Source organism: Asparagus officinalis, chromosome 4, assembly GCF_001876935.1.
Source record: "Asparagus officinalis chromosome 4, Aspof.V1, whole genome shotgun sequence".
In the NCBI taxonomy this organism is placed as follows: Eukaryota; Viridiplantae; Streptophyta; class Magnoliopsida; order Asparagales; family Asparagaceae; genus Asparagus; species Asparagus officinalis.
The window spans coordinates 128,459,981-128,486,645 of record NC_033797.1 but is presented as its reverse complement, the minus strand read 5'-3'; the positions used below and the strand labels follow the sequence as shown (position 1 = coordinate 128,486,645).

The window sequence follows — 26,665 nt, the reverse complement described above, 5'->3', positions numbered from 1 at the left end:
AAAACACTTTTTCTTTCTTTCCCCTCAAAAATTCCGCTAAAATGGACGGCTTTGATCATCAAGTGAAGATCCTCTGAGTTTTTGTTTTGTCACAACTGTTGCGTTCCTTTAGTTTAATCTTGACAAAGTTCAGTCTTTTCTGAGACTTTTGTATAGATCTGTCTAAACTTGATCCCTTAGCACGCTTTACTTGAAATTTAAGGTAAGTTTTAATTCTTATAGATTAAAGTTGGTTTCTTTTTTAGTAAACTGTAGGTTAGATTAATGCATTACTCTTTATTAGGGAATTTATGGAAGAAAGTTATTTATCTATTACTATTTACTAGTATTTAAACCCGTGCAAAGCACGGTTCCTAAAAGATTGTCTTTTTTGTTTATTCTTTTGTGGTCTTCGACATAAAATGTATGGAGAAGTGTATGTATGTGCATGTATCTATTATTAATTTTAATAATTGTTTCTGCTCTCACTTTGTTTTTTGAATTCTGATGGCAGTGTCAAACTCCTTGACATCTATAGAAACCGGCACAATATCAGTGTTGCTTCTGGTTTAAATGACCCAGTTGTTGCTACGGGGATATCTGACCTTATATACGAATCTAAAGAAACACATAAAGATCCTGGTTCCATTGATCCTGACTTGGCAATGGCATGGGCAGAAGACTACTTAACCCGTGCATTGCATTTAAGCAATTAATTGATAGTTCAAATAAAAATGCACACCCACATAAAAACTTTTTAAATGCATATAAAAAATCTATCGTTAATTAAAAAAATTTGCTACGGGTTAAAAAATGCATTCCCTTGAATCAGCTACCAGAAACTTGAAAAGAAAAAAAAGGAAAGAAAACCATGATAATTGATGAATAAATGCTGTAAAACATCAAAAAAAAAGGCAGAGAAAATTCCCAAATTAGATATTTAGTCTGGGCAAGCTTGGTGTGCCTTGAATCAGCTACCAAATATAGGAATATAAAAAGGTTCAGAACAATAAGAGGAGTCTGAAAATCAGAGGTATGTAAATATGTGTCGTCTTTAGCTTATGTGGGCAGAGATAGTTGATAGCTTAATGCTGGCAACCTGCAAATGCTAGAAGACTTCATTAAGACTTTCATTCCACTTGTATTCAATCAATAAATTCCAATACTTTTAGTGGTGCTTCTCTGCTGATTTTTATCTGTGTGATCTTGCCATGACAGCATGCTGTTAAACTCAGTTCGATTATGCAGAAAAAGCGAGAATACATCATGAGTTTCAACAATAGCTGATCGCAGTACTCAGAGCAACTAACACCATATTTGCATGAAACCAAAAGATACATATCTACTAATCATTCAAACATTAGCACGTGATATTGTAGCCCATGTAAAGGCATATACTACTTATTCATGATGGATAAGTGAATTTTCTCAATTAAGATTGACTTAGGATTAGTTATGCAAAATTGTCAAAGACACTTAATGTTAGATAATGGTTCACATCAGTTAACTTAATATGTCCGATTAGCTGCTCTTGCTTGTACATAAGTCAAAACTGATGTTAGGGTATACTCACAGCTTTAATCTTATGAAAAGATAAACATTTTTATAGCTCAATTAGAATTAACAGAAGCTATCTTATGAAAAGATAAACATTTTTATAGCTCAATTAGAAGAAACAGAAGATATACCTGGAAAATAGACTTGTACACTGTCATTTCCAGAGCTCTCTACAGCTCTCTACTCCAGTTACAACGCCTTCCCACTGCCCATCACTCCACCAAGCATCCACAGGGGTTCCAATCTCCAAAGCAACATTTTCCATAAGACAATCAATTGAGGGAGACGGTTTTGTTTGTGGAAAAATTTGTAGTAAAAGAAACGAAGGAAAATTGATTTGTATTCCTTTAGTCTCAGTTACAATTGGATTTCCTGATTACAAAAGAGAAGAGAATAATCTGGATTCTCTCCTTTGTTTAAATCTGGGTTCTTCATGGTGGCGATGGAGTGCCTCCCTCGAATGTTCGCGTCGAGTTTGCTCTCCGTTGACGATCCGAATATCTTGATTCACTGGAATGTAGTCTTCTCCTCACGATTTGACGTTGTGGAGAACTCTGAACGAGTTTAAAACTCTATGAAAGAGTTGATTTAACCGAAAGTCGGTTATAAGCCAAGGATGAAGAAGATCTTGTTGCAGATCTCCCAAGCTCCAACCGAAGGATGAAGGATCCTATTTTCGCTGCCAAGGAGTTCCAACCGACCGCACCCGAAAGATCCAGCCCCAAACTAAGTTGATTTCTTAGTTATTTATAGGGGATTAAGGGGTGTAACCACCTCCTTAATTCGCTCCTAAGTGGGGCTAATGGGATGTAACCGCCCCTTAAATCACTCCTGAATTAAAACAATATCAAATATGAAGATTTACCTTGATAAATGGGAGAACTTGCAACAATCAAATTCTTAGTCCTCTAAATACTGCATGAAAACTAAAGAAATTTAAAAAAATATCAATTGCCATAAAAACTAATTGCAGTGCAAAACAAGTATCACTATTAAATCAAATGCACAACATTTCTAAAGAATAATTATGAAAATGAAAAAAAAAGATACATGTTGAAGGAGATGAAGTTAATATGAAAATTATGTAATTTCTTGGTTTATATATAAGCATGAGATGTTACGTGTGATAGGATAATAGTCATAATTGAAGTTCTCTTTGTACAAACATTTAAAATATAAAAATTAAAATTTGATTAGGATTGTGTTTCATTATTTATTTTGAATTTAGAGCTGTTTATCAAAGTATGCCTTCGGTTTTCAAGTGCACTTAGGACATCTTTAGATGATAAATATACATTATATCGTTTAAAAAAAAGTAGAAAGGATGTAAGGTTGTGCAAGCTGGTCAACTTAGCGATTCATGACATGGGTTGCCACTTTTGTCCCTTTCACACTTCTATTGGAGTTGTATGCCAATTGAGTTTATTCTTCTACTTTGCACTCCAATTGAGTTGAAATTATGTAATCCAGAGATGGTCATCGCTGGAAATTATTATTTAATTAAATATCAAGGTATGCCTTCGGTTTAAATATGGGCGTAACAACAGCCATATTAAATATTTAATTATTCTATTGCTGTATTTTTTAAATCCTAACTTGCATTTAATTGTTGGTAGCAACAGCTGTATAACCATCATAACAAATTCTTGCGGAACAAACTAAAAATTATTTTTGAATTTGATTATGATTAGGATAGTTATACAATTTAAAAGTTAGAATTTGATTAGGATTAGGATAGTTCAAACTTTGAACTTATTTGATTTGGATTAGAATAAATCATTAAATACAATTTAAAAATTAGAATTTGATTAGTGATAGGACAGTTCAAACTTTATAGGAGTATTTTTGTCTACCGAAAATTTTTTCAAAGCTCGTGTTTTTAAAAGAAGTATGATAAATGGTTCGATTTTAAATATGCATATGACTTAGCTTATTGAACCATCTAACTGAAGTTTATGGTTTACTCTTAAAACCCTTATGAAATCATAACCATATATTTTAGAAATGTTAATAATATACCCCTCTAATTAACTTGAAGGTTTTGGTATAATGGAAGAAATATTTTGGAAAAGATAATTTGTAAACATGTCAATTGACAGGCTTCAACATTAATTATACATCTAGAATTTTATTTTCTCATAATATGAGAACCAACCAGTATAAAAAGATTTTATAACGATGCCAATAATTGCAAGGACAGAAGTTTGTGGATTAGTGGCAATCCAACAGGATACATTGTAAATATTATAACCCACTGACTTTAAAAAGGTGGATTACATAAATATACTTTTTTGATTTTCTATATCATCCTACTAATTTTGAAATTCAAAATCTTATGAGAGGAGAGAAATTTATTTTTTGTAAATTTTTGTTAATATCCATAAAATCAGAAATTTCCTTCCTTATATAAATTGTATTTATTTAAATTGTCGAAACTTGCTATATGATCAGTACAATGAGGAATGGAGGATAAGAGGTGGAAAAAGTATTAGGTATTTGCTGGTATTATGGTAAGATATTGAATATCTTCTTGATTGCGTTTGTTAGAGATTTCAAAATTTCAAAAACTAAGGAGAAGAGGGAAAGATAATTGAAGGTATGCTATGTTGTTATGGTAACATTTTTTATATACTTTTTCTATAAGAAACACCGATTATTCCAAGCAAAACAAATCAAAGGAAAAAGTTAAATCCTATCCTCTTCGTACTTTTCTTATTTGGTAGAGTTGCGGTCAAAATTTCTTTAATTAATTTTTTTAATATTTTCTAACACTCTTCTAATTATTGCTGCGTAGAGCAAATCGCCAATGATTATTAGTAGTCACTGTTGATTGTTTCTCTTTGGTAAGGATATTTTATTTTTGAATCCATCAGGCTGTTACAGTTCAATAACACCAAAAATCACAAGAAACAATAGTACTATGTGTTATCTTTCTTAATTCCTTATGATCCAAACGTGACCGAGAAAAATTGAGGAACAGTTTATACTCTTGTACTCTTTGGAGTATTGAGGAACAGTTTATACTCTTGTACTCTTTGGAGTATTGAGGAACAGTTTATACTCTTGTACTCTTTGGAGTATTGAGGAACAGTTTATACTCTTGTACTCTTTGGAGTATTGAGGAACAGTTTATACTCTTGTACTCTTTGGAGTATTGAGGAACAGTTTATACTCTTGTACTCTTTGGAGTATTGAGGAACAGTTTATACTCTTGTACTCTTTGGAGTATTGAGGAACAGTTTATACTCTTGTACTCTTTGGAGTATTGAGGAACAGTTTATACTCTTGTACTCTTTGGAGTATTGAGGAACAGTTTATACTCTTGTACTCTTTGGAGTATTGAGGAACAGTTTATACTCTTGTACTCTTTGGAGTATTGAGGAACAGTTTATACTCTTGTACTCTTTGGAGTATTGAGGAACAGTTTATACTCTTGTACTCTTTGGAGTATTGAGGAACAGTTTATACTCTTGTACTCTTTGGAGTATTGAGGAACAGTTTATACTCTTGTACTCTTTGGAGTATTGAGGAACAGTTTATACTCTTGTACTCTTTGGAGTATTGAGGAACAGTTTATACTCTTGTACTCTTTGGAGTATTGAGGAACAGTTTATACTCTTGTACTCTTTGGAGTATTGAGGAACAGTTTATACTCTTGTACTCTTTGGAGTATTGAGGAACAGTTTATACTCTTGTACTCTTTGGAGTATTGAGGAACAGTTTATACTCTTGTACTCTTTGGAGTATTGAGGAACAGTTTATACTCTTGTACTCTTTGGAGTATTGAGGAACAGTTTATACTCTTGTACTCTTTGGAGTATTGAGGAACAGTTTATACTCTTGTACTCTTTGGAGTATTGAGGAACAGTTTATACTCTTGTACTCTTTGGAGTATTGAGGAACAGTTTATACTCTTGTACTCTTTGGAGTATTGAGGAACAGTTTATACTCTTGTACTCTTTGGAGTATTGAGGAACAGTTTATACTCTTGTACTCTTTGGAGTATTGAGGAACAGTTTATACTCTTGTACTCTTTGGAGTATTGAGGAACAGTTTATACTCTTGTACTCTTTGGAGTATTGAGGAACAGTTTATACTCTTGTACTCTTTGGAGTATTGAGGAACAGTTTATACTCTTGTACTCTTTGGAGTATTGAGGAACAGTTTATACTCTTGTACTCTTTGGAGTATTGAGGAACAGTTTATACTCTTGTACTCTTTGGAGTATTGAGGAACAGTTTATACTCTTGTACTCTTTGGAGTATTGAGGAACAGTTTATACTCTTGTACTCTTTGGAGTATTGAGGAACAGTTTATACTCTTGTACTCTTTGGAGTATTGAGGAACAGTTTATACTCTTGTACTCTTTGGAGTATTGAGGAACAGTTTATACTCTTGTACTCTTTGGAGTATTGAGGAACAGTTTATACTCTTGTACTCTTTGGAGTATTGAGGAACAGTTTATACTCTTGTACTCTTTGGAGTATTGAGGAACAGTTTATACTCTTGTACTCTTTGGAGTATTGAGGAACAGTTTATACTCTTGTACTCTTTGGAGTATTGAGGAACAGTTTATACTCTTGTACTCTTTGGAGTATTGAGGAACAGTTTATACTCTTGTACTCTTTGGAGTATTGAGGAACAGTTTATACTCTTGTACTCTTTGGAGTATTGAGGAACAGTTTATACTCTTGTACTCTTTGGAGTATTGAGGAACAGTTTATACTCTTGTACTCTTTGGAGTATTGAGGAACAGTTTATACTCTTGTACTCTTTGGAGTATTGAGGAACAGTTTATACTCTTGTACTCTTTGGAGTATTGAGGAACAGTTTATACTCTTGTACTCTTTGGAGTATTGAGGAACAGTTTATACTCTTGTACTCTTTGGAGTATTGAGGAACAGTTTATACTCTTGTACTCTTTGGAGTATTGAGGAACAGTTTATACTCTTGTACTCTTTGGAGTATTGAGGAACAGTTTATACTCTTGTACTCTTTGGAGTATTGAGGAACAGTTTATACTCTTGTACTCTTTGGAGTATTGAGGAACAGTTTATACTCTTGTACTCTTTGGAGTATTGAGGAACAGTTTATACTCTTGTACTCTTTGGAGTATTGAGGAACAGTTTATACTCTTGTACTCTTTGGAGTATTGAGGAACAGTTTATACTCTTGTACTCTTTGGAGTATTGAGGAACAGTTTATACTCTTGTACTCTTTGGAGTATTGAGGAACAGTTTATACTCTTGTACTCTTTGGAGTATTGAGGAACAGTTTATACTCTTGTACTCTTTGGAGTATTGAGGAACAGTTTATACTCTTGTACTCTTTGGAGTATTGAGGAACAGTTTATACTCTTGTACTCTTTGGAGTATTGAGGAACAGTTTATACTCTTGTACTCTTTGGAGTATTGAGGAACAGTTTATACTCTTGTACTCTTTGGAGTATTGAGGAACAGTTTATACTCTTGTACTCTTTGGAGTATTGAGGAACAGTTTATACTCTTGTACTCTTTGGAGTATTGAGGAACAGTTTATACTCTTGTACTCTTTGGAGTATTGAGGAACAGTTTATACTCTTGTACTCTTTGGAGTATTGAGGAACAGTTTATACTCTTGTACTCTTTGGAGTATTGAGGAACAGTTTATACTCTTGTACTCTTTGGAGTATTGAGGAACAGTTTATACTCTTGTACTCTTTGGAGTATTGAGGAACAGTTTATACTCTTGTACTCTTTGGAGTATTGAGGAACAGTTTATACTCTTGTACTCTTTGGAGTATTGAGGAACAGTTTATACTCTTGTACTCTTTGGAGTATTGAGGAACAGTTTATACTCTTGTACTCTTTGGAGTATTGAGGAACAGTTTATACTCTTGTACTCTTTGGAGTATTGAGGAACAGTTTATACTCTTGTACTCTTTGGAGTATTGAGGAACAGTTTATACTCTTGTACTCTTTGGAGTATTGAGGAACAGTTTATACTCTTGTACTCTTTGGAGTATTGAGGAACAGTTTATACTCTTGTACTCTTTGGAGTATTGAGGAACAGTTTATACTCTTGTACTCTTTGGAGTATTGAGGAACAGTTTATACTCTTGTACTCTTTGGAGTATTGAGGAACAGTTTATACTCTTGTACTCTTTGGAGTATTGAGGAACAGTTTATACTCTTGTACTCTTTGGAGTATTGAGGAACAGTTTATACTCTTGTACTCTTTGGAGTATTGAGGAACAGTTTATACTCTTGTACTCTTTGGAGTATTGAGGAACAGTTTATACTCTTGTACTCTTTGGAGTATTGAGGAACAGTTTATACTCTTGTACTCTTTGGAGTATTGAGGAACAGTTTATACTCTTGTACTCTTTGGAGTATTGAGGAACAGTTTATACTCTTGTACTCTTTGGAGTATTGAGGAACAGTTTATACTCTTGTACTCTTTGGAGTATTGAGGAACAGTTTATACTCTTGTACTCTTTGGAGTATTGAGGAACAGTTTATACTCTTGTACTCTTTGGAGTATTGAGGAACAGTTTATACTCTTGTACTCTTTGGAGTATTGAGGAACAGTTTATACTCTTGTACTCTTTGGAGTATTGAGGAACAGTTTATACTCTTGTACTCTTTGGAGTATTGAGGAACAGTTTATACTCTTGTACTCTTTGGAGTATTGAGGAACAGTTTATACTCTTGTACTCTTTGGAGTATTGAGGAACAGTTTATACTCTTGTACTCTTTGGAGTATTGAGGAACAGTTTATACTCTTGTACTCTTTGGAGTATTGAGGAACAGTTTATACTCTTGTACTCTTTGGAGTATTGAGGAACAGTTTATACTCTTGTACTCTTTGGAGTATTGAGGAACAGTTTATACTCTTGTACTCTTTGGAGTATTGAGGAACAGTTTATACTCTTGTACTCTTTGGAGTATTGAGGAACAGTTTATACTCTTGTACTCTTTGGAGTATTGAGGAACAGTTTATACTCTTGTACTCTTTGGAGTATTGAGGAACAGTTTATACTCTTGTACTCTTTGGAGTATTGAGGAACAGTTTATACTCTTGTACTCTTTGGAGTATTGAGGAACAGTTTATACTCTTGTACTCTTTGGAGTATTGAGGAACAGTTTATACTCTTGTACTCTTTGGAGTATTGAGGAACAGTTTATACTCTTGTACTCTTTGGAGTATTGAGGAACAGTTTATACTCTTGTACTCTTTGGAGTATTGAGGAACAGTTTATACTCTTGTACTCTTTGGAGTATTGAGGAACAGTTTATACTCTTGTACTCTTTGGAGTATTGAGGAACAGTTTATACTCTTGTACTCTTTGGAGTATTGAGGAACAGTTTATACTCTTGTACTCTTTGGAGTATTGAGGAACAGTTTATACTCTTGTACTCTTTGGAGTATTGAGGAACAGTTTATACTCTTGTACTCTTTGGAGTATTGAGGAACAGTTTATACTCTTGTACTCTTTGGAGTATTGAGGAACAGTTTATACTCTTGTACTCTTTGGAGTATTGAGGAACAGTTTATACTCTTGTACTCTTTGGAGTATTGAGGAACAGTTTATACTCTTGTACTCTTTGGAGTATTGAGGAACAGTTTATACTCTTGTACTCTTTGGAGTATTGAGGAACAGTTTATACTCTTGTACTCTTTGGAGTTTTGCCGTTTTCAATCGGCTTACCCTAGCGTTATAACGCCGGCTTCAACCAAGGTCTGAATGTTATTCTTGAGTGCAAAGCATTCCTTGGTGGGGTGGAGGATCCTTCTGTGGTACTCGCAGTACGTTGGATCCGCAGAATCGCCATCTTCCTCTTGATGCGTGATGGGCGGGAGTTTGATTTTGTTGTTTTCGAGAAGGGTCTCGAAAATAGCTGGAACGTCTTCGTCTTTGAACGAGTACTCGTTTTGGAGCTCCTCGTCTGAATTCTCCTGTTGTTCCCAGGACTGCTGTTGTGACGTTTGATCATCGTCAATAACCGTTGCAGGTACGTCCTCTTCATCATGAGGTACGAGATCCGAATCCGGAGGATTAACCATCGGTTGGTTTCTCTCGATCTTCCGCCTTCTGATGAAGCGTTCAGCTTGTTCTCCTCGAGCCTTCAACTCTTTCCAGGTATTGAGCGGCTCTATTCCCATCACGTCCAAGATGTCAATGGACAAGTTGTTCTGACAAGTCTGCAAGAGGAATTCCTCCGTGACGGGATCCCTGCAGTTCATTGCCTGATTGCGGAAGCGTTTGATGAAGGTATCCACCGACTCTCCGCCTTTTTGTTTCTCGTCGAAGAGTGTCCTGATCGACACCTCGGTGTCATCATCGAAGAAATGGGCGAGAAACATGCCTTCCAAGTCCTCCCAGCTGTTGATGCTTCCGGGCTTGAGACGGCGGTACCAATCGAAGGCGGGCCCGCGAAGGGTGCCAACGAATGACCGAACCATCAAGGGTCCGTTGCCAGAGATCACCCCCAAGTGAGACTTGAAGTAGATCAGATGTTGAGTGGGCGAGCCCTTTCCGTTGAACGGCGTGAAGTTGATCAGGTTGAACTTCGCCGGATACGGGATCGAATCCCACTTTCTCGGGTAAGGACACGGGATGCCGGTCCTCTTCACCTCTCGAGTAGACATCAGGGCGTCGCTTTTTCTTTCGAGCTCCTTTATCTTTTTGGCCTCACCCATATCCTGTTTTGGACGATTTTCGAGAGGAATGATACGGCCACCCCCAGTGTTGTCACTACTGGTGGGTCCACCCCCAGCGCTATCATCACTGGTGGGTCCACCCCCAGCGCTGTTAATTTTAGTGGGGCCACCCCCAGTATTCTTGGGTGGTGCGTCGGCCATGATGATTTCGTCCACCTTTGGATTGCTACCAACTGCGGCGTTCTGGGTGCGACGATTGGACTCAACTAGCTGGTTTGACAAAGCTCGGATTCGTTGATCGTGCATTTGTCTCATTTCTTGCATAGCCATTTCCATTTCGAACTTGAAGATTTCCTTCTGCTTAGTCAGGGCCTCTTCAATGATGTTGGCTATCTGCTCGGTATTGACCATGAGCACCTCTCGAGCTTGCCCTATGCTAGACATTGTATCGTCAGAGGCGAGCGCGGAATGAGAATCCGAGAACTCATCATCGGAATGGACTTCTTCATGAATCCCACGGTCGTCGTTATCTCCGACGGCTTCTAGCTGAAGCTGAGCTATTCCCGAATTGACCCTGCTTCCCAAAGAGAAATTAGGGTCGGAATCACCTGAAATGATTGGGGATTTTCCCTTGTTGACCATGTTGATAGTCACTTCTAGGGGTTCATCATCTCGAGCAATCGATCCTCTTTGGTGGGAACGCCTTGACTTGGGCTTCATCATTCCATCGGAAGTTCCCTCGAATATCGAGACCCTCTGTGGAGCGGTCTTGGAGCAGCTACAGGCTGATAATACTGCCCTGATAAATTTGGTACACGGACAGTGAGAATCCGCTTCCCGGGTACTTTTCTTTTGAGATTCATTCGCACCCCTAGCCCGATAGTACAACTCATCGACGTTGCGGTCGGAGTAACCTATCGGCTGCTCACATGGGTTCTCAGGTATAACGCGTTCGTCTGTCCGACGCGTCTTCTTCTGAGTAAACACTACCTTATTGGCCTCTGCAAGAGTCGCACGTTTGGAATCACTCCTTTGTGAGGGTGAAACCTTAACGGGCTCTTGGTCCTTTGCACGCACCGCCGAGCTGGTTGTTGCAGAGTTCGATTTGTTAGGAGGGGCATGTGCACGCAAGGCGCGGCACTTCTGGATTCGCTCCTCGAGAGTAGAACGGGTTCTTTTGACATGAACCCATTTGTTCGTTTCTGCTTCGGAGGAGGGGCTGGTTGTTTGCCGTTGTTGCTCCTGGCGTTGCCTGGATTTTTCTTGGGTCTTTGAGCCGAGGGTCCCACGAACGACTCTGGAGGAGGATGCCTTCTTTCGCCTACTTGGAGAGGCGGATCTGGAGGAGGAGGAAGAGAGGTATTCTTCGTACTTCTGCTGGTCGAACTCGTACTCGACCTCTTCGTTCACCCGGATCTTGAGGGCCGGTTGCGTCACGACGGCGTCGGTTGCGATGCCGTTGGCTCCCACTGTGGTCGCCAGCTTGTTTTCGGTGAAAGTCGGTGTTTTCATTGCTTTTGAATCTGTTACAACTTCAAACGTTACAACAAGAATGCAACTAAAACAAAGATTACAACTTTATCGAAAATAAACACGAGATCCCGTTTTGGTGCGGTCTCGCTTGCGTGGGTCTTTGGCCTGTGACGGGGATGTTGATATCCGTGGACCACCGGGGCAATCAGATCCGGTCCGGATAAATCGGACAGAGTTTCGTCGATCCGCGTGAGATCTAGAAACTTCTAATCCAGAAATATCGGACAGAACTTCGTCGATCCGCGTGAGATCTAGAAGTTCTAAGCGTATACCTCGGCTAAAGCGAGGTAATAGCTCTTCTTAGTATTAACGCTAAAGGCTAATACTAAGGAAGGATGAGAACGGGTGATGAAGGCTGATTTAGACCTCTCCTCCTCGGTTGAAGTGCTCGATCAGTGTTTGCTGCAGCAGGGCTTCGCCGAGGCTCTCCAAAAATCCAGTTCCTTCCAAATGAGGTAAGGGGGGTCCTATTTATAGGAAAACAAGAGGGGGGCGTCCGCACAGATCTAGGACACCCCAGGGGTGTCCGCACAGATCTGGGACACCCTTGGGGTGTCTCCAAAAATCCGAGACACCCCTAGGGTGTCTCGGAAATTCCGGAGACACCCCTAGGGGTGTCTCGGCTTTTCCGAGACACCCCTAGGGTGTCTCGGATTTTCCGAGACACCCTAGGGTGTCTCGGAAATTCCGAGACACCCCTGGGGTGTCTCGGAATTTCTGAGACACCCCCTGGGGGTGTTTTGGGAATTCCTGAGACCCGTAGGTGTATTTGATTGTTTTCCCCGTAGATTCTTCGTACGAACTCGGATTTGGGTGATTCCGGGTGCGTTGGATGCGTGACGAAGAGTTTGATCCGCTCTGATGGTTGGATTTTCTTTAGAGTGGTCGAGGCACGGAGGGCGTTGTCCTTTTTGTGAACAGTGCCGGGCTTCCCGATTGGCCGGGTCTTCGTGATTCCGAAGTCCTATCCGCTCACGTAGCTCGTCGACGACTGATTTCAGAGGATCTAATATACCCTGTGTAGTATAGTGGTCGGTCATGTTCGTGTTTGACCTGCATGTCTTCCTGCGTGAATGATATGCATGGTAGATTTCGCGCTGCTTGTAGGCATTGCAGACAAAGTTGATCTTTAGAGGCTTCGGGAGTCGGAGTTACTTGAGTAATGAAGCTCTCTGTATTCTTCAAAGCTTCAATTAGAGCTTCCTTGGTGGATTTGGACAACCTTAGGAGCTCATATAGCGTAATTCTAGCCGGTATGTTGGCCAACTGCGCCATGACGTTGAATTGGAAGGGAGCGCTCGACTCTCCAGATTCTTGGTGGAGATTTCTGTGGGGCAAGAACCCCAGCGTCTTGGGGCTGCTCTTCAACTTCTGGAGCGTTCTGGCCGTAATCCCTCAGGTAAGCTTTTCCTGACCGAGTGCCAGGGTTGTCTCCTGGGTATGCTGCCAGGGCAATCCTCTCCTCTTCTGAATCAGTAAGAGGTTTGAGGTGGTCATCATTCTCAGCAATGGAGGGGTTAATCATATTGAAAGACTTAGCCTTGCCTCCTTTCTTTTTGGACGAAGTATTCGTCCATTGTTGATCTCCTAGTAGATCAGGGTGGACCCACATGATTTCCCCTTTTTGGGTAGTGAGGGGCACTAACCCCCTGTCTTTCTGACTATGCGGGTCAACATTCTTCAGGTGCATTTCTCCCTTGCGAATGGGGACGACGCCGTTCGCAGTTACCACCGGGGGAAAGTCACCGAATTGGACCGTTATCATATTAGTTGATACGGTCTTCTGCTCCGGCTTCAAGATGAGTACATTAGCATTCACCAAATTCTGCAAGATGTCTTTGAAGACATAGCACTTTTTGGTAGGATGTCCAAGGAATCTGTGATAACGACAATAGTTGGGGTCATCCACTTTCCCTGCTTCATCCGGCTTTCTGATCTCAGGTAATTGCAGCTTGTTGTTCTTTCGAAGCAATTGGAATAAGGTATCCACATGCTCCTCTTTGAACGAATACTGCTTGGGCGCTCTTTGCTGATTTGGCGCCTTGCCTTGCTTATTCGGCGGTGGTACTCGCGTGTAGTCGGCTGCCAAAGTCTCCTTTCCCTTAGACCGCTGGGCATTTTGCTGATTGCGTTGCTGCTGCGGCTTGGGTTGTGACACTTCTTCAGCTTTGACTCGCGCCACTATCTCTTCAACTTGTTCTCCTTGTGAAACTAGTTATCTCCAGGAGCGACATTCTGCCACCCCCATTTGAGCAAGGAGCTGGGTCTGCAGGTTGTGCCTGCAAGTTTCAACCAGAGTTGATTGGGGCATACCTGAGGGGCATCGTAATGCCATGCTGCGGAATCTCTCCACATAGGCCTTGATGGACTCTCCTTTCCTTTGCTTAGTGGCGAGAAGAGTTGGGACTGAGACCTCTGTATCGTCCTCAAAGAACCTGGACAAGAATAGCCTTTCCCGGTCTACCCATTTCTGGATAGATCCAGCAGGCAGCTTCATGAACCATTCGAAAGCGACACCTTTAAGAGTGCCGATAAACAAGCGCGTCAGGATGGCGTCGTTTGCTACCACATCCCCAGTTTGGGACTTGAAGTAGTAGATGTGCTGATTTGGCGATCCTGTGCCATCAAACGGTTGTAAGGTAGGGGCCTTAAATTTCGGTGGGTAGGGAGCTGTATCCCACTCAGCAGGGTAAGGCCGCACTACTCCCTCTTCGCGAAGCTCACTTCGGTTGGCGATTGCGTTGAGGCGAGCTTCCAGTTCATCCACCTTGGTAGATTGAGGGTGCAGTTCTTTCTCCATCTCTCTCTCACCTTCGGAAGAGGATCCTAGGTGGTGAGTCTCACGATCCGAATGTTCGGTCGCTTTTTGTTTTCCCTTTGAAGTAGTCCTCCGGGAAGATTCAGGTTTTTGGTCTTTTTCGGCAAGGAGCTGGGCCAACATATCCTTTAACTGGAGAAGTGTCTCCTGCTGCGCCTGGAGCATGACATGATGTTCGTCCACTCTTTTGGCTATGTCTTCATGGTTCCCTGTCATGTAAGCGGAGACTTCCCGTGCTCCGACAGAGCTTGAAGATTGAGATTCGGTTATTGCCGAATGTTCATCACTTGTTGCAATGCCCTTGGCTAACTTTTGATAGTTAACCGGACGAATAGCTCCTGTCCGAGTCCGAGTATTCTGATATACTCCTTCGAACTGGTCATAAATTTCTCGGACAGTCAGGGGATGACTCTCTTGCGACTCATCGGAGTCAGTATGCGAAGCTTTCCCTCGGCCGATCATATTGATAGTGACCTGAGGGTATTCCGCTTCAGCTGTCTTCTTTCTGTAGCGGCGTTGTCGTTTGGCAGGCCTAACGACGTTCGTCAACCTGTCGAATACGGACTGTCGTGGTGTGGATGCACAACAAGGGCATTCTGACAGGACTGCTGAAATCAGCCTCTCACATTGACATGAGTGAGCTGCTTGTATTGTTGGTTTTCCTCTCGACAACAATTCTCGTAGGTCGGAAACTTGGGAGGAAACTTTCCCCGGGCTTGGAGGCGGAGATGGAACCCCATGCCCTTGGGTAGGTGAAATTGGTTCTCGTTGAACGTGGATTTTGAAGCCACATTGATTCTTCTGAACCTGACGGACCTCTTGAAGATCGTTTTCTTGAAGGATAACGCGAGGGTCGCGTTTAGCTTTGAAAACATTAGGTCGAGGCCTACGTTTAAATGATGAAACTGACCCCTGAGGGTCATGTTTAGGTTGAACGCGCCCCTGAGGGTCGCGTTTATGTTGAACGCGCCCCTGAGGGTCGCGTTTAGGTTGAACGCTCTCCTGAGGGTCGCGTTTAGGTTGAACGCTCCCCTGAAGGTCGCGTTTAGGTTGAACGCTCCCCTGAAGGTCGCGTTTAATTGGTGAAACAGACTCCTGAGAGTCATGTTCTATTGGAATGCGCCCCTGGGGGTCGTGTTTGGTTTTGGCAGCTCCCCTCTGAGGGCTGCGTTTTGAAGAAACAACACGCCATTCAGGGTCGCGTTTCAGCTGTATAAGCCGAGGCTCATAGTTGGGCTCGTTGCCGCGAAGTGAGTGTTCTCCTTTGGGAAGCCGAGGCTCATAGTTGGGCTCGTTGCCGCGAAGTGAGCGTTCTCCTTTGGGAACGCTAGGCTCGGTTGGATTTTCAGAAACGCGATCTTCGCGTTGGGCCAACAGTCGGCTTTCACGTAGATGTGCTCATTGTATGGATCTTCTTCGTCGGCGAGCGGCGTTCTTCTTGGCTTGTTTCAAAGCCTTAGCAGCAGCGTCGTTGACGCTTATGGAACTCGTTTCCTCCAGAGGCCGTTTGTGGCCCGAAGAACGTCTTGCTGACGCGGATGTGGCATCTTCCGCCAGCAGAGCCAGTTTGAGTTCTTGGCCGAAGGAGAGGGCTTTCTTCGACACTTCAACAACAGAATTGACCTTCTTGGAGGTCTCGCGGACATCGTGCTTAGCCTTGGGGCTAAGTGATCCTGAGGATAAGGCTTCATCGTACTTAGCTTGATCAAACTCTACGACGAGAGTTTCTATTGTCGTTCCCATGAGGTGGACGTCGGACTGCGCCACCACTTCTTCGTCGGAAAAGCTAGTCCCCAGCAGAGTCGCCATCTTTTGTTTGTAGGAAAAATTACAATGAAAAGAATAAAGAAAATTAACTTGTATTTCTTTGATTCCGATTACAACTTGATTACAAAAGAGAAGAGAACGAATTTGATTCTCTCCTTTGTTTAAAACTGGGTTCTTCTCGGTAGCGATGGAATGCCTCCTTCGATTGCTCGCGTTGAATTTGCTCTCCGTTGACGATCCGACCGTCTCTTATCTCGTGGGAACGATGAACTTCTGTGGAAAGTTTGATGTTTAACTCTGAATGAGTTTAAGAACTCTGAACGAGTTAGAACTCTGTGAATAAAGTTGTTAGAACCGAAAATTCGGTTAATGATCAAGCCATTATTCTGTTGTTGAAGAATCCTCTCAGATTTGATCTTCTGAGCTTGATTCAAAAATCCTATCTCCAAGGATTTCGCTGCTGCTGTTGAATCGCCAAACCTGAGTGGTTGAGATCTTCCTCATCAAAAAAAGCCATCCTCTGGTTTTGATAACTGGAAAAATCTCTAACCTGTGCGGTTTAGATTCTCCGAAATCCAACCCCTCGCCTCCTGTGGTCGATCTGAGCCAAAAAAAATCGAACCCTTCACTCAGTTGAGTTTGTTGAGTTTTTATAGGGGGGTTAGAGGTTGTAACTTCCCTCTAAATCCGCTCCTAAGTGGGCGAAAATCCCTCAGAACGTGGGATAAAGGTTTTGAGGTCGTTCGGCTTGTGTTTGAACAAGTCAAAACGCCCAATCTGGCGTTCAGAACCCAACTTCGCCTCTTAGAATTGAGACGCGAAGTTGGGTGTTGGCTGAACATTGATGAACGCGAGGGTCGCTCGCGTTTTGGTTTGTTGTAGCTTAGAAACGCGGGGGTCGGTGTTGGCTGGACTCCGTCGAACGCGAGGGTGGCTTGGAAACGCGGGGGTCGCCTGCACTTCCCAAGTTGTAACGCGGGGATGACATCCGCGTTTCAGAAGGAGCTTTTTGACTTGTAACTTCTTCTGTGAAGCGTTGCGGGGACCGTTGTTCAGTAATCCTGACTTTAGCTGTTGTAGGGTATGAAAGTCGTCAGATTAAAACTTTCACCGTAGATTGTGAAGACCGCTGAATAGAGTTTTCATTAGTTGTCGGAAGTGTCGTTGAATTGTAACTCTTCTCGATCTATGTGAAAAGTCCTCTATTTGCCGCTTTTGATTGCCGACCCGAAAGCTATTTGATTGTAGCTTCCGTTGTTGGAATTTGACGGGAATCAACGTCCATAGTGTATTTTGACGAATATTTGCCCACAGCTCTCTACCAAGCAACTCACCAACTTTCGATTGTCGGCGCGAAAGCTATTTGATTGTAGCTTTCGTTGTAGGAACTTGACGGGAATCAACATCCATAGTGTTTTGAAGATGAATATTTGCCCACAGCTCTCTACCAAGCAACTCACCAACTAAGTCCAACCTTTTATTTCTAAAATCATTACACTGCTCATCAGCATCTCTAATAGCTGCTAATATAATATTAGTCATGCTGTTGTCGCAGCCATCAAGATCAATCATCTCAGAAATGAGGTCGTGTTTGTGGCGATTGTGGAGTTGCGGATGCAGTGATTAGAAAGTCGTCTGATTGTGACTTACATTGTCGGAGCTTGATATGGATCAGCTATCCATTGTGATTTTTAGACAGCCTACAGTGAAATAATACGTGAAGTCGGACCACGTTGGTTTTTTATATTTAAGACCTTAACGCAAGTTTTCCTTTCTCCCCACTCCCAGAATTAGACGTTGTCAAAGGTTTATGAGGAGTCCAATAATTGTTGCATCATGGTGACGTTAACGAACCACAGGGCAACTCCAAGAGCCATGGGGATGTTGACCCCAGATGACGTGGAATCAGCCACGGATTCAATCTTTTCACTTTGATTGATCGGGGGGTGCTCACAACTTAATCTCACTCAGTGTTGCCAGCCAGGCAAAACAAAGCCAATTAGTGATGAAAAATTAAAAGCAGAAGAAAAACACGTACTAAACGCGCGTGAGAAAAATTTGAAGCCTTTCTGCTTGAAAGGTCCCTTGTAAAAAGATAGGGGAGGGTCGAGAGGAAAGCGCAGTGTACAAGAGCGACTCAAATCTCAAGACGGTTGACAGTTGATGAGCTGTACGTGGGACCCACTGTCCTTTCAACTGTAAACTGTCACCGTCCACACGCGCTTACGCGGCATAACAACTGATTCCAACTGTCAATCCCCTTTTAATTATCCTACTTTTCGTGATTTTTGTTTTGTTTTATTTATTTTATTTTATTTTGATTGTTATTTGTTCTTATTTGTTTTTTTTTTCAGTATCCCCTGAGCTTGACTATTCCAATTTGGTACTATTCAGTAGTATAACATTCTTAGACCATCTCCAACGCGACGCTATTTTGCCGCAAAAAGCGGATTTGCCGCTGCTCCGGAGCTCCAACGCGGCGCCAATTCTCGCTGCATTTTAGCGGGGATGAACAGCGCGACGCTATATTTGGCGTCGCACTGTTCATCTCCGCATTACTGTTTCTTTTATTTTTTTTATTTTTTTTTTTAATTTTACCTCATATTTTTATGTATTTACAACTTGACCCCAATTATTTTATTACATGTATAAAACAACCCTAATAATATTTAAATTTTATAATTTTACCCCAATTGTATAATTTAGACAAAATAAATTATTTTTTAAAAATAAAAATAATGCTGAAATTAAAAAGACATTATTATTAATTATACTATTAAAATCTAGACATTATAAGTAAAGTCCCATGAATTATAAAGAGCAATCATAATACATAATTCAAATATAAATTACATATCTGGAATACATAACATATAAAAACTGACACACATAATATAAAACTTCATTAAAATAAAACATAAAATACAAACTAAACATGGAACATTACATAAGATGGTCAAGCAACTCTCAATAATCTGGTAGATCGGGGCCAGAGTGCCCAATATCATTGAAATAATTACCAAAATTAGAAGCAGACCCTTGTTCTTGTTGATTTTTTTTTGTATTATTTTAATCTGTTGAGCTCGAACGTACTCACGCACGTTTGGATCAGCAAAGGAATTCAAATCTTTCATTATAATTTTCCATTCATCTCTATCTTTTTTCATGGCTATCTTTTCTCGTTCGATATCAAACGCTACTTGCCTGTCCAAGCTCGCATTGTCTAACCTGTCTATAAGTCGGTTGCTGGAGGTCTCGATGGAGTCCTACTTGCCTGTCCAAGCTCGCATTGTCTAACCTGTCTATAAGTCGGTTGCTGGAGGTCTCGATGGAGTCTACTACACTTGACTCATGATCATCATTTTTCCTTTTCAATTTAGCTTTTTTTACTCCAATAGGTCGTTCGGATGGAGTAAATGATGACAGTCCAGGAGATGTTGATATAGGAGATTCCGGAGTGAGATTATCTGATTGTGACGAGTCGAAGTTCACACTTTGGGATTGTCTTCGACCAACTTGTCTTGCTGTGGGGACATCATCTTTGAATTTTTCAAAAATTTTAACCATATTCCAGACATGATCAAATTTGAAACCTTTTTTGTACTTCGGTTCTTGCATAAAACATCTTTGCTCGAACTAACTGTAAATTATAGTGAACATCAAGTTATGTATTTCAACAATAATAATAAAATTCAGACGATAATTAATAGAATACTTACAATATCTTCATCTGAAGCACCACTTGGATTCAGATTCTCTACTTGTCTCAAGCACGCATTCAATTTCCTTACTTCATTACTTATGATTTCCATTCGAGAACGAATTGATCGGCTCGTACGCATCTTTGAATTTGAATTTGAATTTGAATTTGCTGTTGGTTTGAATTTGTCGGTGGTCAACATTTGAAATTGAATCATTTTGTACAAACTGATCAGCTTTACACATTATCCAACGTTGTCGGTGGGAATCAATTTTTGAAATCAGGTCAGCTTTACACATTGTCCAACGTATACACAACTCAGCTCTCCTTGAATTGTGTGAAAGCTTTGTACGAGTGGGAATCAATTTTTGAAATCATGTCAGCTTTACACATTGTCCAACGTATACACATCTCAGCTCTTCTTGAATTGTGTGAAAGCTTTGTACGAGTGGGAATCAATTTTTGAAATCAAGTCAGCTTAACACACTGTCCAACGTATACACAGCGCAGCTCTCCTTGAATTGTGTGAAAGCTTTGTACGAGTGAGAATCAATTTTTAAAATCAGGTCAGCTTTACACATTGTCCAACGTATACACAGCTCAGCTCTCCTTGAATTGTGTGAAAGCTTTGTACGAGTAGGAATCAATTTTTGAAATCAGGTCAGCTTTACACATTGTCCAACGTATACAGCTAAAAGCAAATTTGAATTTTGTGACAAATTGATAACAGCTGGAAAGCATTTCCTAAAATCAGCTCAACTTTACACATTGTTCAATGTATACAGCTAAGCAAAGTTTTATAAATAGCATACTAGATTAGGTACATCCACACAATTACTCGTTGTTGTGTTAAAATTATTATTCTCCATTTCTGCATACTTCAGTCATTCTTTTCTTACTTCAAAAATGAATTTCGATGTTGGAGGTCCATCATACTTATCATCATCTTCATCTTCGGATGATGATAATTTTCTGTCCAATATCATTGCAGAGATTGATGAAACCGAAGAAGTAATTTGTGAGTACATCAACAACAACATGATCCTCGTTAACAGTTTACATCAACACAACTACCAACCGATCCATGGTGGCTCAATTCCCGGTCATGCAGTGATCAACCGCGATCGAGAAAATGCGCATCAGAATTTGGTCATAGATTACTTTGCCGATAATCCACGTTTTGGAGAAGATATGTTTCGTCGTCGATATCGGATGCCAAGAAGTTTGTTCCTTCGTATTGTTTTTTTTTTTTTGGTCAATGAACTGTGAATTTTATTCATCTCCCAAATTTGAACATATAAGGTCAAACAAAGCTCCAGAAGCCTGGAGAACAAAAGAAAAATTACAAACTTTCAAGTAGTTATTTCATATGTACATGTGAACTATCATTTAGAATTTTACAAAAAATCGAAAGCTTTATGTCTCTGAAAACTTGAGCAGGTAGCCTCTTCTTGTCTTGAAAAATTCTTAGATTTCTCTCCCTCCAAATCATGTATACAGCAGCAGATAAGCACATCCTTTTCAGCTTCTTCATAGGACTTTTTCCTTTCAATTTTTGAGAGTACCAGTGCAATAACAAGTCCCATGTGCAGGACCTCCATTTATATCCCAACCAGCTCATCACCAAGTTCCATACTTCCCCTGAATATTGACATTCAAATAAGATATGATCTCTAGTCTCTAACTGGTGTCTGTCACACAGCACACAGTAAAGTTGATTTGTGCTCAAAATGTTCATTCTGCACAGTCTATCCTTGGTAAGAAGTCTAGAGTGACAAGCTAGCCAAAGCACAAAGGAGTGCTTAGGGTATAGAAAGCCATCCCAAACCGTTTTAGCCCAAGCAACTGCATTAGTAGGTTGTAGAAGAACACTGTAAACTGCAGATAAGAGAAGCTTGCCATCAGAGCAACAATCTGCTATTCTAGCAGTAACAACATTCCCAAATTTACTCACAAGCATATCCCTCATTTTAAGAAGTTGCCTCCACATCCATGAGTCATTTGTCTTGGGTTGAACAGTCCAAACATTTTGATTTTGAAGATAGTTGCCATGTACCCACTTGATCCATAGGAGATCCTTTTTAAGATGAATCAACCACAAAAGCTTAGTGGCAGCTGCATAGTTCCAGTATTTAGCTGAGAAAATGCCCAGACCCCCATATTCCTTGCCTTGACAAACAGAACCCCAGTTAACTAAGTGAAATTTGTGCCCCCATAGGAAGGCAGAACACAAACTATCAATCTTTTCCAAAGCTTTGATTGGGAGGATATAATTGCTTAGCCAATATGTTTGAATGCCCAAAATAACAGACTTAATCAGTTCAAGTCTTCCAGCATAGGTCAGGCATTTGTTTTGTTGCCAGGTTTGAAACTGATTGTAAATTTTACCAATAAGACTAGAACAGTCAGTGTATGAGAGTCTTTTAGCAGTCAGGGGTAGGCCCAGATATTTCATTGGCAGAACTCCTTCAGGGAATTTGAGATGGTTGCATGTCAGAGCTTTGAGATAAATCAGATACACCACTCAGGTACACAGCACATTTGTTTGAGTTGGCTTCCAGTCCAGAAACATGTCCAAATTCTTGAAGACAAGTGAAGATTTTAGCAATAGAATTCATGTCAGCCTTGCATAACAGCAACAAATCATCAGCAAAGATCAGATGATTAATCTTCAACCTAGAACACTTTGGATGATATTTGAAAGATGAATCATCCTTAAGAGTGTTGAGTTTCCTGGAAAGATATTACATCCCTATAACAAACAGATAGGGGGAGAGAGGATCCCCTTGCCTCAAGCCTCTTGCACCATGAAAATAACCATGTAGTCCACCATTCAAAGCTAAAGAAAATTTCGGGGTAGATATGCATTCCATGATCCAGCAGACCATATTGTTGGGAAAGTTCAAACCAATCAACATACTCCTTATGAACTCCCAATCAATAGTGTCAAAAGCCTTCCTATGATCAACATTTAAAATAGCTCTAGGGGAATTATTTTTCCTCCCATAGTGCTTGAATAACTCATGTGCAAGTAAAAAATTACTTGAAATAAGTCTCCCACTTACAAAAGCACATTGTGCATCATTGACAAGTAAAAAATTATTTTTCCTTCGTATTGTTGATGCAGTGAAAGATCATGACTATTACTTCCAACAACTAAGTGATGGACTTGGTAGAATGGGATTATTACCGTTACAGAAAGTAACAGCTGTTTTTCGCATGCTGGCATACGGTCTACCAGCTGATGCTACGGAAGAATACGTTAAAATAGGTGAGTCAACAGCAATTGAAAGTATGACAAAATTTTGTCGTGCTATGGTGGAAATATTCGCAGAGCGGTATCTACGAACACCTAACGCTAACGATATTGCTAGGCTACTCTATATTGGAAAAAAACGTGGTTTTCCAGGAATGTTAGGAAGTCTTGATTGTATGCATTGGAAATGGAAAAATTGTCCAACAGCATGGTCTGGGCAATACACAGGACGTAGTGGGTCACCAACTATTATCCTCGAAGCTGTGGCAGATTATGATCTTTGGATATGGCACGCATATTTTGGTATGCCAGGCACTAATAATGATATCAATGTGCTGGAGTCATCTAATCTTTTCTCTAACCTAGCTCAAGGTATTGCTCCTCCCGCTCACTATGTTATTCAAGGAAAAGAGTATAATATGGGTTATTATTTAGCGGATGATATATATTCGAAATGGGCTACTATTGTACAAACAATCCAACAACCACAAGGTAGGAAGAAAAAAATATTTTGCCATAAAACAGGAAGCATGTAGAAAAGATGTAGAACGTGCGTTCGGAGTTCTCCAATCACGATTTGCAATCGTGGCAGGATCAGCACGTTTTTGGAAAAAACATGTATTACATGACATAATGACTGCATGCATTATTATGCACAATATGATAATCGAGGATGAACGTGATCTTTATGCACCAATTCAAGAAGTGAGGGAAGCACCAACACCAGAAGTTGATATGGTAGCAGATGAAACTACAAGATTTACTCAATTTATTGCACATTACGGAAAAATCAAGGATAAAGATGCCCATTTGCGCTTCGTAATGCATTGATAGATCATCTATGGGAGGAATACACTAATTCAGATAGTTAAGAGCATACTAAATTTGTAATTTTTACATTGTTGTTAATGTTTAATTATTTTCTTACATTTTATTTTCTGTTGTGTTCTTGAATGTAATATTTTGGCAATACTAATAATAGGTATATAATATTTTATTGTTTTATTAGTTTAATTTTTTAAATAATAAATTATTTTGTTTGGAAAATATGTGAAAAAATAAAATTTGATATGTGAGGTTAATTGTTGAAATAGTTAAAAATATAGGGGATAAAAAATAATCATATAAAAGTAGATAAAAAGAAAGATACTGAGAATATTCCTTTTTGGTGCAAAAAAATGGTGCAATGGGTTGGAGATGAATTACTGTTAGATGTGACTTTTGCACCATTTTGGTGCAAAATTTGCACCATTTTGAGGCAAAGGGTTGGAGATGCCCTTACCAAGTCAAAATAAGTACCAATGTAAGATTAGATAAGTAGTTAGACAAACTTAGTATTATTTTCTTCTCGATATCTTGTGGTATGGAGTAATTACACAGGTAATCTTGAGGTGCATGATGGGGGTGTTTGTTTGCATGCAAGTGAAAGATGAAAGTGAGAAAGTTACTTTCATTTAACAATTAAGGTGTTTGTTTTCATGTAAGTGGTTATGAAAGTGGGATGTAAGAAAGTTGCCACATAAGATTTAATGCAATTTTGACTTCCCCTAAAAAAGTGGTGAAGTCACATGAAAGTGACAAAAAGGTAAGTAATTTAATTAAATGATTTTAATTATATTTTCTAATTAATCTTATTTTGCCACGTCATCATCACATTGCACTTTCGATAATAATTTAATTTTTCAAACAAACACTGTATTTCACTTGCGTGCTGACATGGATGTAAAAGTCATTTGTAAAAAAAAAGTAACTTACATATTTTAAATTCACTTTCAGATTGCCAAACACCCCCGATATATCTATACGGGTGATTCTGAGATTATGAATGAGACCGCACTAGTAACCCTTACACTACAATTATTAGGGTGCCTCAGCCAATAATATCAAGATCATCTGCATAGATACATGAACCCCAATATTAATTACCCGTGTAATTATATCATTTCACGTGATGCTGGAAAGTAAAAAAATCAAATTAGTTAAATGTTTTATCAAGAAAATGTTTTAAACAAATTGAAGTGATGCCGACTCTGGATATGCTGCAAGACTTGTGGGGATCTCATGTCAAAAGCAATTTTGGGGTTTTCACATCACAAATATTCTTTCACTGTCTCCACTTATTATTTTTCCGTCTTTTATTAGGTTGTAGAGAATTAAAGAAAAGAAGGTTTGTTGCTCGTATCGTAATCTGAAATATACTAAAAATTTTGATTCGAATTCTCTATGGTAATAAGTTTCTCCCGTAATCAAAGGATAAGCTGATCTTTAAATCATTTAACCACAGCTTCCATGATATTAGCTAATGTCCTTAATTGCACTTAAATACACTATAGTTTTCCTTACTTTACACTTATATACCCTCGCTTGTTTTTAGCAACACTTATATACCTTAATGTTTTAAAATCTAAATTGACATACCTATTTTGGCGGCACTTATACACCCTATAGTCTTAAAATTATGCACTTAAATACCCTAAGTTTTTTAACTTGCAATTAAATTCCCTCATTTATGCAAATTTGATGGTATTTAAGTGCAAGTTTTAAAAACTTTAGGGTTTAAATACATGTTTTTTTAAAGGTTTACGGTAATTAAGTGCACATTTTTAAAACTTTAAGGCATTAACATGTTTTTAAGACTTTAGGGTAAATAAGTATTGGCAAAATAAGTGAGAGTATATAAGTAAAAGTTTAAAAATTTTAGAGTATATAGGTGCTGTCAAAAACAAGTAAGACATATAAGTGAGAAGTAGGAGAAACTATAGGGTGTTTAAGTGCAATTATCTCGCTATTGTTCTATTGCTAACAAATCCTATAGGTGCTGCCAAAAACAAGTGAGGCGCATAAGTGAGAAACTATAGGGTGCTTAAGTGCAATTATCTGGCTAAAGTTCTATTGCTAACATATCCATATATTAGCTAATTTCATTCCATTGAAAAGACATAAATTTGTTTAGAATAATGTTGTTCTAGCTATTAAACATTATGAAAAAAAAAGCAATCTTATTACTTTCTAAACGAATACGAAACTTGAGACTGATGTGAAAAGCTTTTAAATGGATAAGTGCAATTATCTGGCTAAAGTTCTATTGCTAACATATCCATATATTAGCTAATTTCATTCCATTGAAAAGACATAAATTTGTTTAGAATAATGTTGTTCTAGCTATTAAACATTATGAAAAAAAAAGCAATCTTATTACTTTCTAAACGAATACGAAACTTGAGACTGATGTGAAAAGCTTTTAAATGGAAAAATAAAAAAAAAAAAGCAATCTTATTACTTTCTAAACGAATACGAAACTTGAGACTGATGTGAAAAGCTTTTAAATGGAAAAATAAAAAAAAAAAAGCAATCTTATTACTTTCTAAACGAATACGAAACTTGAGACTGATGTGAAAAGCTTTTAAATGGA

At 39.2% G+C, this 26,665-nt stretch overlaps 2 protein-coding genes across 2 annotated transcripts; one reads left to right on the top strand and one right to left on the bottom strand.

Moving 5' to 3' along the window:
- LOC109839283 lies at positions 21,358-22,452 on the bottom strand. Its single transcript, XM_020407712.1, has one exon. It carries the CDS (start codon positions 22,450-22,452, stop codon positions 21,358-21,360), a length of 1,095 nt encoding a protein of 364 aa, XP_020263301.1.
- On the top strand, positions 22,480-24,084 carry LOC109839282. Its single transcript, XM_020407711.1, has 3 exons — positions 22,480-22,525; positions 23,125-23,745; positions 23,846-24,084. Exons 1-3 carry the CDS (start codon positions 22,480-22,482, stop codon positions 24,082-24,084), a joined length of 906 nt encoding a protein of 301 aa, XP_020263300.1.